This window comes from Puma concolor, chromosome B1 (assembly GCF_028749965.1).
Source record: "Puma concolor isolate L17-30 chromosome B1, mPumCon1.1.hap2, whole genome shotgun sequence".
Taxonomy (NCBI): Eukaryota; Metazoa; Chordata; class Mammalia; order Carnivora; family Felidae; genus Puma; species Puma concolor.
This window is the reverse complement of record NC_141670.1, coordinates 77,680,396-77,697,496: the sequence shown is the minus strand read 5'-3', so window position 1 is coordinate 77,697,496 and position 17,101 is coordinate 77,680,396. Positions and strand designations below refer to the sequence as shown.

Below are 17,101 nucleotides of genomic sequence, written 5' to 3'. Positions count from 1 at the left end.
TAGTTACAATCACTTGATGAAATGATCTGTTATCATTGTGAAGTGACTCTTTATCCCTAGTAATATTTTTGCTTTAAAATCTACATTATCTGATTTGATATTCTTTTTTTTTTTTTTTTTTTTTCTTTTTGGAGAGAGAGAGACAGAGTAAGCAGAGGAGGGGCAGAGAGAGAGAGAGGGAGAGGGAGAGTCCCAAGCAGGCTCCACACTGTCAGTGCAAAGCCCCATGTGGGGCTCAAACTCACAAACTGTGAGATCCTGACCTGGTTTAGATTATGATCTGAGCCAAAACCAAGAGCTGGATGCTTAACCTACTGAGCCACCCAGGTGCCCTTTGATATCCTTTTTCTGATAATTCTGTCATCTGGGTCATTTCTGGGTCATTTTTAATTAATTTCGCTCTTCATTATGGGTCATATTTTCCTGATTATTTTTGGTAGGCCTGGTAATTTTGAAATAAATACCAGCTGTGGTGATTTTTACCTTGTTATATTAGATATTTTAATGCATTGTTTTGTGATACAGTTAAGTACTTAGAAATAGTTTGATCTACCTGGATCTTGCTTTTAAAGTTTGTTAGGTAGGACCAGAGCAGAGCACCATTTAGTTTATAGCTATTTTTTTCCCACTGGTAAGGTAAAACCTTCTGAGTACTTTACCCAGGACTCCATGAACTATGAGACTGTATGTATGTATGTATGTATGTATGTATGTATGTATGTATGTATTTAGGCATTTGATCTCTGGGTGTTTCTTCCTTGTAATTTAGGGGGATAATTCTTTTCCTGGCCTCAGGTTGTTGTTGTTGTTGTTGTTGTTGTTGTTGTTGTTGTTGTTGTTGTTTAAACACATGGGTTGTTAAGTACTCAGCTAAAGACTACAGAAGACTACACAGGAGCTCTGTTATTTTTCACCTCTCGCCATTTCTTATCTCTCAAGGACCACTGTCTTTCATTCTTGATGTTTACTGTCTTGAAACAATTTTTCCATACATCTGTTTTAAATATTGTTTGTGTATAAGGGTAAATTCAGTCTGTTACTTTATCTTGATCAGAAGTTAAATACTCTGACCCTAGGATTTCATTTTTTTAATGAAATTTTTTAAAAATGCTGTGTTGTAGTTTTACATTTCATTTTTCCACCCCTTTTTCTTTCTGCTATGTTTTTGTTCATGTGTCCTAGAATCTTATATTGTATATAGTTTGTGAGGTTGGACTGGCGCTCTATCCACTAGTCATTGTCTTCTATATTCTTGGCACTGTGCTAGGTGTTGTGAGTAGAGTAGAGTAGAGTAGAGTAGGATGGGATGGGATGGGATGGGATGGGATGGGATGGGATGGGATGGGATAGGATAGGATAGGATAGAATTGAGTAGAATGGAATGGAATAGAAAAGAAAGACACCTAAGATCAGTGGCCTAGCCTCAAAGAACTCCGTCAAGTTGGAACTCCAGTCTGGAGAGGGTATGCACTGTTAAGTTACACAGTGGAATCAGGTTAACCCCAAATCTCATTTAAGTTGTATTCATAAAGTTCTGTGTAATATACTAAGTTCTTTAAGAAAATAGCTTTTTGGAAGACTATATCTGAAGCTGAATATGGGCATAATATTTAGTTTTTGCTCTGTTATGGAGTAAATAGGAACATGTACTACTCATTTATAACTGACTCTAGCTAACAAATTGAGTGATTAATAGGAAAGCTAAATAAATATATATAGGAAAAAAATATATATATATGTATGTATATATATATATATGTATGCATGTGTGTGTATGTGTGTATATATATATATAATATATATATATAATATATATATATTATATATATAATATATATATATTATATATATATATTATATATATAATATATATATTATATATATATATATTATATATATAATATATATATATAAAATAAAGTGGAAAAGTATTTCCCTTTAATTAGGAGAAAAGTGTCCTGGGGATTTGAGGATGTTAGCATTAAGTTCTTTGTAACTTTTTCTTTTCCATTTTGCATTTTATTTCTGCTTTTTGCTGTTTGAAGAATAAAAGCAAATTTCTTGAAGATAAAGATTTTCCCTTTAATTACTTTAAATAGCTTACTCACCAGAGAAACTTTATTTTAAAACTTTTTTTAACATTTATTTATTTTTGAGTTTATTTATGTTGAGTTTAATGTTTATTTATATTTGAGAACCTGAGTGGGGGAGGGGGAGAGAGAGAGGGAGACACAGCATCCAAAGCAGGCTCCAGGCTCCAAGCTGTCAGCACAGATCCTGACACAGGACTCGAACCCATGAACCACGAGATCATGACCTGAGCCAAAGTTGGGTGCTTAACTGACTGAGCCACCCAGGCACCCCAACCAGAGAAACTTCTAGTGGTTGAATCGTATTGTACCTGCTACAAAGAGATATGTAGTCTAGCTACAGGCTGATATTACTTCTGACTTGAAGATTTAATTTTTTAAAAAATTTTATTTATTTTTTGGGAGAGACAGAGTGTGAGTCAGGGAGGGGCAGAAAGAGAGGGAGACACAGAAACCAAAGCAGGCTCCAGGCTCCCAGCTGTCAGCACAGAGCCCTATGCAGGGCATTAACCCACAAGCAGTGATATCATGACCTGAACCAAAAATGGATGCTTAACCGACTGAGCCACCCAGGTGCCTCTAACTTGAAGATTTAATTCATGTATCTAGGGAGGGCTTTTGATACCAATTTGAGATTGAGACTGAGTTCATAAAGTAGGAATTGCAATTGAGAAGAAAAATAGTTTGTGACTTTTGATTGTTTTAAAAATATATATTGTAGGGGTGCCTGGGTAGCTCAGTCAGTTGAGTATTCAACTCTTGATTTCAGCTCAGGTCATGATCTCACAGGTTGGTGAGTTCGAGTCCCACCCTGGGCTCTGTGCTGACAATGCAGAGCTTGCTTGAGACTCTCTCTCCCTTTCTCTCTCTGCTTTTCCCCTGCTCATGCACACATACACTCTAAAAATAAACTTTAGAAATATATAAATATATAATAAATATATATATAATATATAATAAATATATAATATATAAATATATAATATTATATATATATATATATATATATATATATATATATTATAGAGGTGCCTGGGTGGTTTAGTCAGTTGAGCTCCCAACTCTTTGGATTTCAGCTCAGGTCATGATATCAGGGTCATGGGATTGAGCCCCGGATCCAGTGTGGAGCCTGCTTAAGATTCTCTCTCTCTCTCTCTCTCTCTCTCTCTCTCTCTCTCTCTCTCTGTCTCCCTCCCTCCCTCCCTCTCCCTCTCTCCCTCTCTCTCTATTTCTCCCTCTCTCCCTTCCTCTCTCCCTCTCTCTCCTTCCCCACCCTCCCTCTCTCTCGTTCTCTCTCCCTTTCTCTCTCCCTGTCCCTCTGCTCCTCTCCCCTGCTTCCGTGCATGCTTTCTCTCTCTCTCTCTCTCTCTCTCTCTCTCAAAAAAAAAAAAAAAGAAATGTGTATTATAGAACATTCCAATGTATCTAAAATTAGACAGGTTTTTATTAGTGCTGATTTAAATTTAGCTTTTTGTTGAGACACAGAAAGCTCCTGACTTTAAAGGGTCAGTGTGTGGAATAATAGGAAATGTTACTTTATAGCCTGAATTTAATGACTATAGCATGTTATTCTCTTAAGTTTTTGAGACATGACTAATACATAAAGTATACACAAAAAGTGGGACACCTGGGTGGCTCAGTCGGTTGGATGTCCGACTTTGGCTCAGGTCATGATCTCACAGTTCGTGAGTTGGAGCCCCACATCATGCTCTGCGCTGACAGCTTAGAGCCTGGAGCCTGCTTTGAATTCTGTGTCTCCCTCTCTCTCTGCTCCTCCCCCACTCGTGCTCTGTCTCTCTCTCTCTCTCTCTCTCCTTCAAAAATAAATAAAAACATTAAAAAAAAAGTATACACAAATAGTATATGTAAAGTATACATAAAGTATAATTTATATCACTATTTCTCCCCTATCATTGATGTAAGGAAAAGTTAAATATAAGTATTTTTCAGCAAAAACAACTTGCACATTGTTAGCATAAAAAAATGCAAAAGTGATTTTGAGGATAGAAAATTGGCCAGAACAACATTAAGAATCATTTTAGGGACAAAATAGCTAAATTTGGGAAATGTTTTTCTTGGCCTTTCTCTAAGAGTATAGATTAATGCATAAATTTATGCATATTTATGTTTAATTTACTGATAAAATGACAACGTATTGGTGGTAATGATTGTCCTCTCACGACATTATGTTAGTTAGCAAAACTCTACTAGATAAAGGTAATAAACCTTGCTAAGATTCTGGACTGTATATCTTTTAGTAACCTTTTTACTACTACAAATATTGAAATTCTTTTAATAGTATTTCTCTATCTCATACTACAATCAGATAGAACATTTCTATAGCTTCTTCATGATAAAATTGACATTATGGCTTTTTAAAAATTATGTTTGTATTTAAAATGTATCTCCAACCCAAATATCTCTATTTTAATTCAGATAGTTATCTAAGTTTATTCTACTCTTTTTCTGAAAATGTAATGCCTAGCTCTTTACCTCATGTACTGTTAGAAAAATAAAGTAAGATACATTCATGTTCCTTAATATGCTTTTTTTGGTATATTTTGGATTCTTCTTTCAAAAATAATCATACAGATATATTTATGTTTTAAAAATTAAATTAAATATTAGTTGGATGATATATAAATACCTTCTTTGTTCTGTTTCTACATGATCACATTTGGCTTTGACTCATTAAGATATATATTAAATGTTCAATAAGAGATGGCTTTTATGATATGTCATTTAGAATGCAAATTATTTTTAAGCTGAAGAATATTGAAAATAAAACAGAACCAACTAAGGAGTCTGAATTATTTACAGGCTGGGGGCTTAAAGGTGCATCACTCCAGCACAAATATTAAATTATGAAATAGGAATTTCAGTTTGCCATAAATCTGTCTGCCATAGCAGCTTAAAATAAAATAGTTTTGCCCATCTAAAGCAACATCAATTTGCTAGTCAGTGCTTCATGTATCAAAGAGCATGCTGTGAAAATATCAATATCATTGGTTAATATAAATGAAATTAATTTTTAAAGCTGGGCTAAAGGTTGACATCTGAAAAATTGCATTACTTTGCAGAAGAGAAATTTCTGTCTTCTAGTGAAATTTCAGGTCATGAGGGCAAGTAATTTTCACAATCTTCAATGGGAGCCAGTGAAATATGAACTTCATTGTCACCTAGCCCCAAAGCGATAAGATAAAATGAGCTGATACATCATTTGCTGTGGTTTTATCATCTCCCTCAGTAATTGGAAGAGAAAACATAAGAGTGTATGTGTTTGTGTGCTCCCCTCTTGCCCCTCCCAGCTGCCCCATCATCCACACCCAGGCTAAAACCATTTTAGCCCAATCAATACAGAGGTCACGTAGCATTTTATTTATATATTTTTAATTTTTCATACTGACTAAACTGCCAAGTAGAACATTAGAGTAATGAATATGTTTAATTGAATTTGTCACCCATGAAAATGCTAAGGAGAATACTGTACTACATCATAGTACCTAGTAAGCAAAAGGAAGAAATTTACTATGTAGAAGGAAAAAAATAACTCATAATTAATTTAAAAGGTAATTTTCTTTCATATTCATAACTTTTGTATTATTGTTATCATTATTCTTTTCAAAGTTTGGACACATTCTGTGTGTTCATGGGTATATATTTAATAACAAAAGTAGTATTGTAAAGTTTCAACCAGAGTCAACTATATGTCATTTTTAAATTCAAGAAAGACCTCTGAGTTTTACTTTAAGAATATATCTTTGAAAACATAAAAGTTATATGGTTGGTGATGAAGTAAATCCATAAGCCAAATAGAATTCAATATTAATAGAATAATAAATTCTAAATTTGTGAATAAATTCTTGAGTGCTATGCTTTGATACCAAGTTTCAGAGAAAATTATATGCAGCAAAATCCAAAAATTGTGTAAATAATAGAATGGTACAACTTTAAAATACTTGATTAAAATTACTTCCATGAGTTTGTTAAAATGACGATTATTATAAATAAAACATATTTGTACATATATCTAGTAATGAGCTGCTATTAGAATTTTTTCAATATGTGCTTTCATTTTAAATGTATTTCAGATATTTACTGTTTTCCCCTATTAAGATATAATCTTTGTGACTAATTTATAATCCTGTTTCAAGAAAATGGGATATGAATAGTTTCTAGGCTTTCCTTCCATTGGTGTTATAGCTTAATTGATGGCATGGTTAGTTTGTATTTTGTATATTAAGTTTCAACATTTTTCTTGATGTTAAGTATATCTATATAGTTTGGAAATGGTTTTGTTATGAAATTTTAAGTATTCTTGGTGACATATATATTATCCAATTTTACTCTTTAATCACATTATTCAGAAATCAATATGGAATTGTCTCAATGAGTAAAACCTTTCCAAAAATTGACAGATATTTGGGACTAGTTTACGCAAAGCTAGTCTTAAACATTAGAAAGAATAGTATTTTAAAGTCGTTTACTGATTCTATATATGCAGACACCCGTGTAAATATTTATTTTTGAGGTAAAACATTTTATCCCTTTTTAATATTTTCCCATTTAAAATGGTTTTAAAACATTTTAAATTGATTGAGGATAGTTTGTATAGTTTTTGAAAACCAAACCTTTTATTTTACTTGAGTGAAGCAACTACAACTTTATATTTAGAGTTTATTTAAAAATTTCTAAAGCTTGATAGTCCATAAAAGTATTATGCATTTGGGCAATAAATATGTTTCTGTTTTGTTCTCTCTTGAGGATGAGCAATTAGAGGAAAGTTCTATATGGATAAATTCATAAGCTTTTCAAAATGAATGATTAAAGAGAAAGTGAAAAAATTATTTGCTTTCAAGCTAATAAATGCAACAGGGTGAAGAAATTTTCATATGTATTCACAGTATACTATTTGAAAGATAGAAGAAAGCATTGTGTGTATTATTTGGGGAAAATAATATATCCCTTTTCAGAAGGCACAGTTTTCAGATAACAATTTTAAAGAATATGAGTTTGATAATTTTAATGTAAAGAAATGTTATATACACACGTGTGTGTGTATTTGTGTATATTTAAATATCGATTTCTCTTTCCTCTCTCTCTTACCTCAACATTTAACTAATAAATCATCTTTGTTGAACAAATTATTTAAAAAAAAGAAATGTGAATTTACTTCTACTATTAATACTAACCATATTAAAACAAGGTGGTAAACATTCAAAGAGTGCTGTGGGCTTAAGCTTTCAAGCTATTTTAGATTGGGGGTCATAACTGCAGCGCAATGGTAATGATACGGTTTCCATAGCAACTGATTCATTGGAGGGCTAGACCTCTGTCTAGGGTGCTGTCAGTGTATGTAGAGTTTCAGTGAACAGAAAGTCCCAAAGAAGGGTCTGCTTCTACCTAATCCAGTTTTAATTGAACTCTAGAGACTTTGAAGTGAAGCCTCGGACCAGGAATATACTATTCCAATAAGAAATAAACCTCTTGCTTAGCTAGGCCTCAGCTGCATTTCAGTACTGACACCTTTTCCTAATGAATACTTTAAAGAAATGTTATTGTATCAATTTCAGCTACTAATTCTGTTAGTTAAAAGATTTTTTGTTTCTATTTTAAACCCGCCATCTTGATCGTAAGTATAGAATTTCATTTGTTAACTCTCTTGGAGTCAGGCTAGTTTTCATGTGTGATTTCAATGTTTGATATTTTTGGCAATTTTAAATAATTTTGTCTGTGTCTCTTCCTGTTTCTCTTTCTCTGAGTTTTAACACAATAGACCTGCTTATATTTAATTTTGAAAGCACATTACTGGCTTTCATTCAATATGGGTTTGAAAACATAGAAAACAATGCTGGATATTATGTATGGATATATATGTGCTAACAGTATAAAAACTGACATAGGAATGATAAACCTTAAAACAAGGGCAGTGATTGACTCTTACAAAGGAGGAAAATGGTATCAGGAAGGTTATTTATGGGAATTTCAGTACTATCTAAAAAGCTTTATTAATTAAAAAATTTTTTTAAATGTTTATTTTTGAGAGAGAGGGAGACAGAGACAGAGTGCGAGTGGGGGAGGGGCAGAGAGAGAGGGAGACAGAATCTGAAGCAGGCTGCAGGCTCTGAGCTGTCAGCACAGAGCCCGACAAGGGCTCGAACTCGTGGGCCACGAGATCATGACCTGAGCCAAAGTCAGATGCCTAACTGACTGAGTTACCCAGCGGCCCTTAATTTTTAAATACATGCAGTAATGTGGCATAAAGTTAGGATTTGAGTATTGGGTACATGGGGCTTATGTCATTTTCTGCAGTTGTGAATTTGTTTGATTTGGTCGTAAAGCATTTTAAAGAAGCATACCACTTCAAGTAGATTATTAAATGACTATATTGCTTAAAGGAATGGGATATAAATTGAATTTTTTATTAATTGACAAATTTTCAGTACATTACAATCTTATAATAGTATTTTAGTATATTTATTTCTGTTAATGATTGAAGTATCCTAGAATATAATGTTTAGTTGCATGACCATGATCTTACAATGACTGACGTCACCATTATGAGCAGCAGGTCTTCTTATATAGCTTTAGAGATATAAAAGGTAGAATTTTCATATCAATGTGTTCTTTTCATAGCATATCATAGACCTTAGAAGAGCCCTTGTTATTTGTTTTCTTTCCTTTTTCACCTATAACCCAAGTACAGGAAGACAAATGTAGTTCATTAAAATTCTGATGGATTGAGTTCTAGTTTAACAAAATTTTAAGCCCCTTTTTAGAAATGTGACAATGTAGTATATATATGTAAGCTCTGTACTTTTGGATTAGAGAATCTGGGAGTAGGCCAGACTCTGCCACTAGCTTTGAGGGACTTTGTATTAACTATATAATTTTTCTGACTCTCATTTTCCTTAGTAATATTGGATAGATTGGGGTATAAAGTGTTAAAGAACATATATTGAATTGTCTACTATTTGATAGGTCCAAGATGGCAAATTCAAATGCCAATGGAAACTAGACAGATAATAGTAAATGAGTGAATGAGTGGAGACTGTGCCAAAATGGTGAGTGTGTATCATTTGTTACCATGTGACAGATAGACCTAGGTTTGACAGATGCCCCAGTTTTTCCCGAGAAACGAATCTAAATAATAATGTAAATCTCCATTTTTAAGGCATTTTAAATTACTTGAAATTTTGTTATAATATTAAAATGAAGTGTATTTGGGCCATATATGGAGGTTAGGTTGCCATTGATTGACTCATGTGATCATTCAGAAACATCTACTTTGTGTCAGACATTGTTCTAGAAAATGGAAATAGACTATACTTAAGTCTTTGTTCTAGTAGAACTTAGATTCCAGTGCTAAATAGAGGCAATAGAGAAGCAAGCAGATACTATAGTTGCATGTAATGATGAATGTTGTGAAGGCAATATGGTGAGTTTGGGGGGGCAAGAGGTGGTTATGGAGGCAGTGAGGTTTAGATCCAGTGGCTTCTCTAAGGAGGTAACATTGAAGCAAGAATCTAATGTAAGAATAAGCCAGTCATGTGAAGATTTGAGAGAAGAACATTCACATCAGAGGAGACAATAAATAAAAGGCCTCAAAGAAGAATGAATTGGGCTCATCAGTAAGTCCCAGATGTAAGACTTTATAAACAATTATAAAGAGCTTCCATGTTTATTATACATGTAGTGCAAAGCCACTGGATGGTTATTAAATGCATGTGATCTAATTTGTATTTTAAACTTTTTTAAAAAATATTTTTTCTTTGGCTCCTCTGGTCATAGTAGACTCTAGAAGTAAGATCAGAAGAGAAACCAAGTAGGAGAACACTATAGACTCTGGAGGTTTAAACCTGCTGGTTATGGTGAGGGAAAGAGGTACATGCAACCTCTGCTTTCAGAAAATCTTGAGAGTAATACCTACAGCTTTGTTCTCTCTTTTCCTGTTTACTTCTTTTGCTCTTACTTACACAGGTATTGGCTATGTGAAAGTAGATTTCCATATCACCAATTTTAAAACTGAAAGAAAGTTTGATTTGTTGTTTGGTTCTTAGAATTTTTGTTTTGTTTTTCAAAAAACATTGAGACTTGGAATTGTTCTTTCATTTTTAAATCCTTTGGTGCCAGAAATATAATTTTTAGAAAAATCAAAGTACATGCTTTTTGCCCATTATTGCATTTTTCATTGAGGAATATAGATCTGTTTGCAGTTAAGATCTAGAAAATGGAAATGAAAATAGAAAAGAAAGTTTCCATAGGATAAATTCTTATTATTAATTATTTTTCCTTTCCTTGTTTATCCTGTCTTTGTCCCTCCAAAGCAGTATCATAATCACATGTCATTCTATTTGTATTGTTTAGTGGTGGTTACTTTTGAGAGATATAGCTTAATTGTTTACTTTGCTTTCATGGATTTTCATCACATTTTGATAGTAAATATGTCTCATTTTCTTTATTAAATTAATATTAGGTGAAGTACTGGTGTGGAGAAATTCCACATCTGGTTTTCCTTTAACACCTTCATAATTAAGCTTTTGAAATGAACTTTTTAAAAGAAAAAACTTGAATAACAAAGCAACAAAGTGGCTTAGGACTAAAGACAGGATTACTCTGAGTTGGCAAAGCATTCTAAGCTATTGCGTCTGTCACATGGGATGACAAGAATTGTAACAAGTTACTCTGACAACCACCTACTCCATAGAGAGATTATGTTGAGTTCATTTGCAGGTTTGTGTTTAGCCTAGCTGACAAAATGATACTTAACCTCTTATACAGTCAGTCTTTGTGCTTTGTGAATGAGTGACTGTTGCCTTTAATAGTGACCTTAAAAGTGTGATTTTTTTAAAGCTTTGAAATGAAATATATATATATTTTTTCATTGTATGGGAAAATAATTGACATACATCACTGTATAAGCTTAAGGCATACAGCATGATGGTTTGGTTTATATATATTGTGAAGTGATTGCCACAATATGTTCATGCATCTTCTCATATAGATACAATTTAAAAAAATTTTTTACACATTTTTAAAACGTTTATTTGTTTATTTTAAGCGAGAGAGTGGGGGAGGGGCAAAGAGAGAGAGGGAGAAAGAGAATCTCAAGCACGCTCCACGCTCAGCATAGAGCCCGACATGGGGCTCAATCACATGAACCAGAAGATCATGACCTAAGCTGAAATCAAGAATCAAACGCCCAACTGATGGAGCCAGCCAGGCTCCCCTCATATAGATAAATTTTTAGAAAATAGAACAAAAAGGAGGGAAAATTTCTCCTTGAAATAAGAACTCTTAGGATTTACTGTAGATATATATTTTAAAGTATGTTAAAGGTACTTCTGCAGTAGAATCTAAAAAAAAAAAAGAAAACAGAAAACAAATTAATAAATAAAAGGCATAATCAGACCTATAAACACAGAGAACAAACTGATGGTTACCAGAGGTCGAGGGTGGTGGGGTGTTGGGCAAAATTGGTAAAGGGGATAGGGAGATACAGGCTTGCAGTAACAGGCACAGCATAAGGAATATAGTCAATGATACTGTAATAGCAATATAACGGGGTAGTCGGTAGCTACCCTTGTGGTAAACATATAGCATAATGTATAAACTTGTTAAATCACTACGTCGTACACCTGAAACCAGTGCAACATTGTGTTTCAACTCTACCTAAAAGAAAAACCCTCATATACATAAAAAATATTTCTGGTTACTCTAAAATCATTATTATATGAAACTGAATTGTATATGTGGTCTGTAAACATATAAGGTATTCTTTTGAGGTCTTCCTTCTTTTTAAGGTTTTATCTAAAACTTTACTTTCCATAAAATGATTCAAAACTCAATCACTAAATAATGCAATGTGTATTTCCTAAAAAACAATAAATAGGATTACATCACTGCTTTTAAAAGCTCAAAATATATTTGTAAGTAAATGTTTTATAATTTTCCTCTACTTTTTCATTAAGCTTCCTTTCCATACATTGCAAGATGTTTTCTTAGTTTCCCTCCAGATTGTTTCAGTATCTGTTTTTTCAGTATTTAGAAATTATTTTTCTTAATAGGGTCTTTTCTATTTTATTCAAGAGAAAAAACAACAAGAAAAAAATTCAACTGCTGTTACTTACTTGGGCATATTTTTTTTCTCACTAGATCCTGGCATATACAGAAGGGTTGCATGGAAAATGGCTGTTCACAGAGATACGATCAATCTTTTCGCGTCGTTATCTTTTGCAAAATACAGCCCTGGAGATCTTTATGGCAAACAGAGGTAATATGTTTCAGAAGTAAATTGTTATAAAGCTAACCTCCACCTCTTTCAGATTTCATTTTTGAACATACCATATAGTTCCCAGTTAGGTAGTGATTTGTAGTCTAATCTCTGTCATACTGACCTCGTTTTTTGAATCACATGCATCTTCATGGGTTTTTCCCCCTTGATCATTCATAGAATTATTTGTAGTAATTTTAGTTTTTTGGCCATATCATAGATTAGTGCAAAATTTTCTAAATATGGTGAATAACTAACCATTTAATCATTTGAAGAGTTTTGGTATTCTCAATATTGCTCTGATGCTTAAACTCCTCCTGGAAGGTAGATGCATTTAGAAAGGGGAGAGGGTAATCAAATGATTCATATATTTATTCAATCTTTTGTCTAATCTATTGCCATTTATAAAGGGACCATCAGAAAATGGTCCTCAAGTGTCCTGGTTGCTTTGTATTACATCATTCTTGAAAGAACTAAAATTCAATTTGTGGGTTTAAAATGGAACTTGGTAAAATTCATTAAGACAAGAAGGAGAGACAAGGTGAACTTGAAGTAAAAGCATTGTTGGGTATGAGTGGAGGCATACAAGGGAAAATAATATAAAGCCTAGTGACTTCCTGTGCTTACTCCTTATACATAAGTAGATTAAAGTTTTATTTTCTCTTTCTATAATCTACAAGTTGTCGTTTAAAAAAGTCTACACATAGTAATGTATATTCCATGCACACATTATTTTCCCTGTATGGAATCATGTGTCTTTAGAATACAAATTTCTTTAGGTAAAGATGTTTTTCCCTTTCCTATTTGGTCTCCTCTTCTATACATACCTCTTCTTCCTAATGTGAACATTATTTTTTCAGGCAAATAACCAAGTGAATGTTTCATGCTTTAGTTCAGCCTACATTCTTGCTGTCCCAAAGAGATTTTGTTTCCGTATTACAATATTTATTACTTGCTCATCCTCATTCATTTTTCTCCTTTAAAATTTCTTATGCATCCTTGCTATTGTATGTGTGTTTTTCTTTTGCCTTTCCCCCATGGCCTTGGGTTATCTGCCATAACTTAATGTTAGTTTTGTTGTTGTTGTTTTCCCTATATTCAATGTAATAATGGGTATGTAAGGATGGCATATTAAAAAGATATGTTGGATATGTATATGTCAGTTCCAAATATGTTTTAGATACTTAGTGAATGACCATGTATTTTCTTTACCTGAAACTTCTTGGTAATGTCAGTATTCAAAGCTATACCAAATTGACAAATTTTTTTTTGGAGTGAATTTTTTTAAGCTAGGTAGAGAATAAGGATCGTTTTCTAGATGAGTACTTATTTCAAGCTTATATATGGTCATGATATTGCAATTAATGTAGTTAAAATTTTAAGACTATCCAATTTGATATCTTCGAACTTTTCTCTCCTGATTTTGACTTTCTTATTTTCATATTTCTTAAGGATGGAAATTTATAGATGACTATAATTAACATTTATATACTGAATATTTTTATGTATATTTATATGTTTCTTGATATTCTCAAAATGTGTAATTATTGAAATAGAAATGATTAGAAGACATTTAAATTTGACTATTATCTATAGAGAAGTTTTTCCTTTAGGTCATTCTATTTTATGTGAAAATATAAATTAAAAACATAAACATTGTAAAGAGAATAATTTTTAAACTGTTAATTGTTGGAAATAAATAAAAGTGACAGTTTAGCACCTATATCTGTAATCTTGGTGTTAGATTGTTAACTATAAAACTTAAAACCTTAAATATTTATAGAAACTCAAAGATACATATATTTAACTTGTTAAAATTCAATTTTGTAAATTCAAAGTTGTAGTTAGATAATCTCAGCTTCATTTCACATTAGTGCAACAACAATTTTTAGAACTTCTGACAGCATTTAGAGAAAACTGTTTATGGTTCAGGAGTTTGTAAGTAAAATGACTATCACCTCTGGAAAATTAATGCTAAAATTTGATATGCACTATAATAAAAGTAATATGGCAAGAATTGTATACCTTAACTAAGAGTAAATATTTATTAGACCAAGAAGTTAGTTTTCCAAAAAGGAAGCTGTATCGTGTTCTAATTTTTAAAAATTACTTTTCATAGTTGCTGTAATGTTCAATTTCCCAGACCCGGCAACAGTAAAGAAAGTAGTTAACTATCTTCCTCGTGTTGGTATTGGAACCAGTTTTGGGTTGCCTCAAACCAGGTACTGTTTTATGAGAAAATTTTGGAAAGTAACCTGTGTTAATATTTTTTCTTACTTGTTTTTAAATGCATAACCTTCTGTTGTATGTTTCACAGTAATGATGATTATTAATGCTTTGAGTCAGCTGAACCTCTGTCTGAAAAAACTAGAAAAAGAGGATCAAATGTAAACCAAAGTAGGTTGAAACAAAACATAAACATAAAAGCAGAACATTCATCAAATATGAACAGAAACAGTGAAGAAAAATCAATACAATGAAAAGTTGTTTCTCTGAAAGGATTAATAAATGTAGTGTGTATATATATATATATATATATATATATATATATATATATGACTTATGAAGAAGAAGAAGACACAAAGTGCCAACATCAAGAATGGAAGAGGGGATATCACAACAGATCCTATAGATATTAAAAGGAAAATACTGACATATTATGAACAAACCTGTGCTACTTAGACAAGTTAGATGAAATGGACAGATTCCTTAAGAAGTAGGTAACGTTAATACCTCTACAGAGGAAAGTGAATTTATAAAGGTCTTCTGAGCTAGAGAATATTCCTAGCTCAAATGGTTTTGTTGACAAATTCTATAAAACATTTGATGAAAAAATATCATTTCTAAACAAACTATTACAGAAAATAGAAAAGAAGGATAACATTTTAAAGGTATTCTATGAGGCCAGGGTTACATGAATTCCAAACCCACATGAAAGCGTTACCAGAAAAGGAAACTACTGATCATCTTGATTGGAAAAGAAGAAATAAAACTGTCTTATCAAGTCTGCTTTTCATAGGCTGCTTGAATGTTTGCATGACATGGGTGCTGACTTTCCCAGAGTAAGTGATCCAAAAGAGAATGAGTCAGAAGCCCCAATGTCTCTTTGTGACCTACCCTTGATAGGTAGAGTAGGATATTAATTCTGCTACATTGTGTTTATCATAAATGAGTCATTAAATACAGCCCAGGCTCCAGAGAAGGGGAAAGCTCCACTTCTTCAAGTGGAAGGAAGGTATCAAAGAATTTATGGACATATTTAAAACTACCACAGGGTATAACTCTTATGCAAAGAGGGCACCAAAATTGGCCTTTCTAGATTATAAGCAATAGTTGCTTTTTAATGCCTGTGAAGATTTTGATTAGATAGTTTTATAATTTAGTGAGGAATTTCAGGTTCAGGATGAACCTTACAACCTTAGAATGGCATAGTAAATTTCTTTATCTAAATAGCTTTATTCATCAACTAATATGTGTTATCATACTTGGGAAATCTTAATGATTTCCCACAGTTAATGGAAGCTAGAAGTAGGTTAATTGATTAAATTAACAATTTAAATAGATCTTAAAAACTTAGAGTGTGCCTGTCATCTAGCAGTGTGCAAAATAGACACCATCTTACCCATGCATGTTTTAACAAATATGCAAACAAAATAAATAATTGTGTAAGTGACAGGAGGGATATAATTAGGGTGTTGTAATAATGATTAGTGGAATAGAGATGGGATGGTTTGGATTAGGTAGTCAGAAATATCTTCCTGTGTGACTTTTAAGTTTTGATTTGAAAGAACAGAATCAGCTTACCTTTGAAAGAGGGAATAGCATATGCAAAGGCCCTGTAATAAGGTGAAGTTCCTTAAAAAACAAATATGCAAACAAAAGAATGTTTCAAGGAGTGTTGGAAGGCAGATATCATTGGAATTTAGTGATCTTGAGAAGAGAGGGTCAGTTCAGGGACAGGAATTTATTGTGGAAATCCAGGTGATATTTGGTGCTGATAGTGCAGTTGAAGAGAGATATTCTTGTTTAGAAATTTTGAGGACATACAGTTTGTATGACTTAGAGATTAGTTAGGTAATGAGGGTAAGAGAGGGGGTGTTCAGCATGTTTTGCCAAGTTTCAGTTTAATCTGCTGAGTGGCACTTATTGATATTGGGAACAGTGGAGAAGAAATAGTTGTATATATATATCTCCCTAAGGATGGGGTTGGGGTTGTGGAGAGGAGGTGGGTGGACAGATTATGAGAAGTTTAGTTTCAGATCTATTGAAATTGAAACTCCTGAGAGATGTCCCTACTGAAATACTGAATGGGAAGTTAGAGCTCAAGAGAAAAGTATAGTATTTGGGAAACACTTAATGTTGAAAGACTGAATGCTTTCCCCTAAGATCAGGAAGGCTAGAATGTCTCTCATTTTCACCATTTCTATCAATATTATATTGGAGATTTCAGCCTGTACAGCAAGAAATGCAGAGAAGGAGGGAGCAATTAAAGGCATCCAGATTGGAACGGGGGGAAAATGTCTTTATTCCTAGATGACAAAAGAAGTGTAAGATTTGTACAATTAAAACTATAAAATATGGCTGATAGAAATTAAAGGCATATCAAATAAACGGAGGCATTCCATATTTATGGATCAGAAGATATTCAGCATGATTAAGATGTCAGTTTTCTCAGATCTATAAATCCAGTGCAATCCCTATCAAAATCTAGCATACTTATTTGGAGATATCGAGAAGC

General features: G+C 32.8%; 1 protein-coding gene across 7 annotated transcripts in view; it reads left to right on the top strand.

Moving 5' to 3' along the window:
- Positions 1-17,101, top strand: part of LRBA (LPS responsive beige-like anchor protein) — a 577,381-nt gene that overhangs the window by 355,295 nt on the left and 204,985 nt on the right. For 6 of the 7 annotated variants that reach the window (XM_086704123.1, XM_086704122.1, XM_086704121.1 and 3 more), the window contains 2 exons: positions 12,246-12,363; positions 14,483-14,585. In XM_086704123.1, coding sequence (XP_086560249.1) covers positions 12,246-12,363; positions 14,483-14,585 — 221 coding nt within the window. Of the gene's footprint in view, positions 1-9,115; positions 9,155-12,245; positions 12,364-14,482; positions 14,586-17,101 lie in introns of those variants that run through there. The other variant, XM_086704125.1, reaches the window with a different exon arrangement.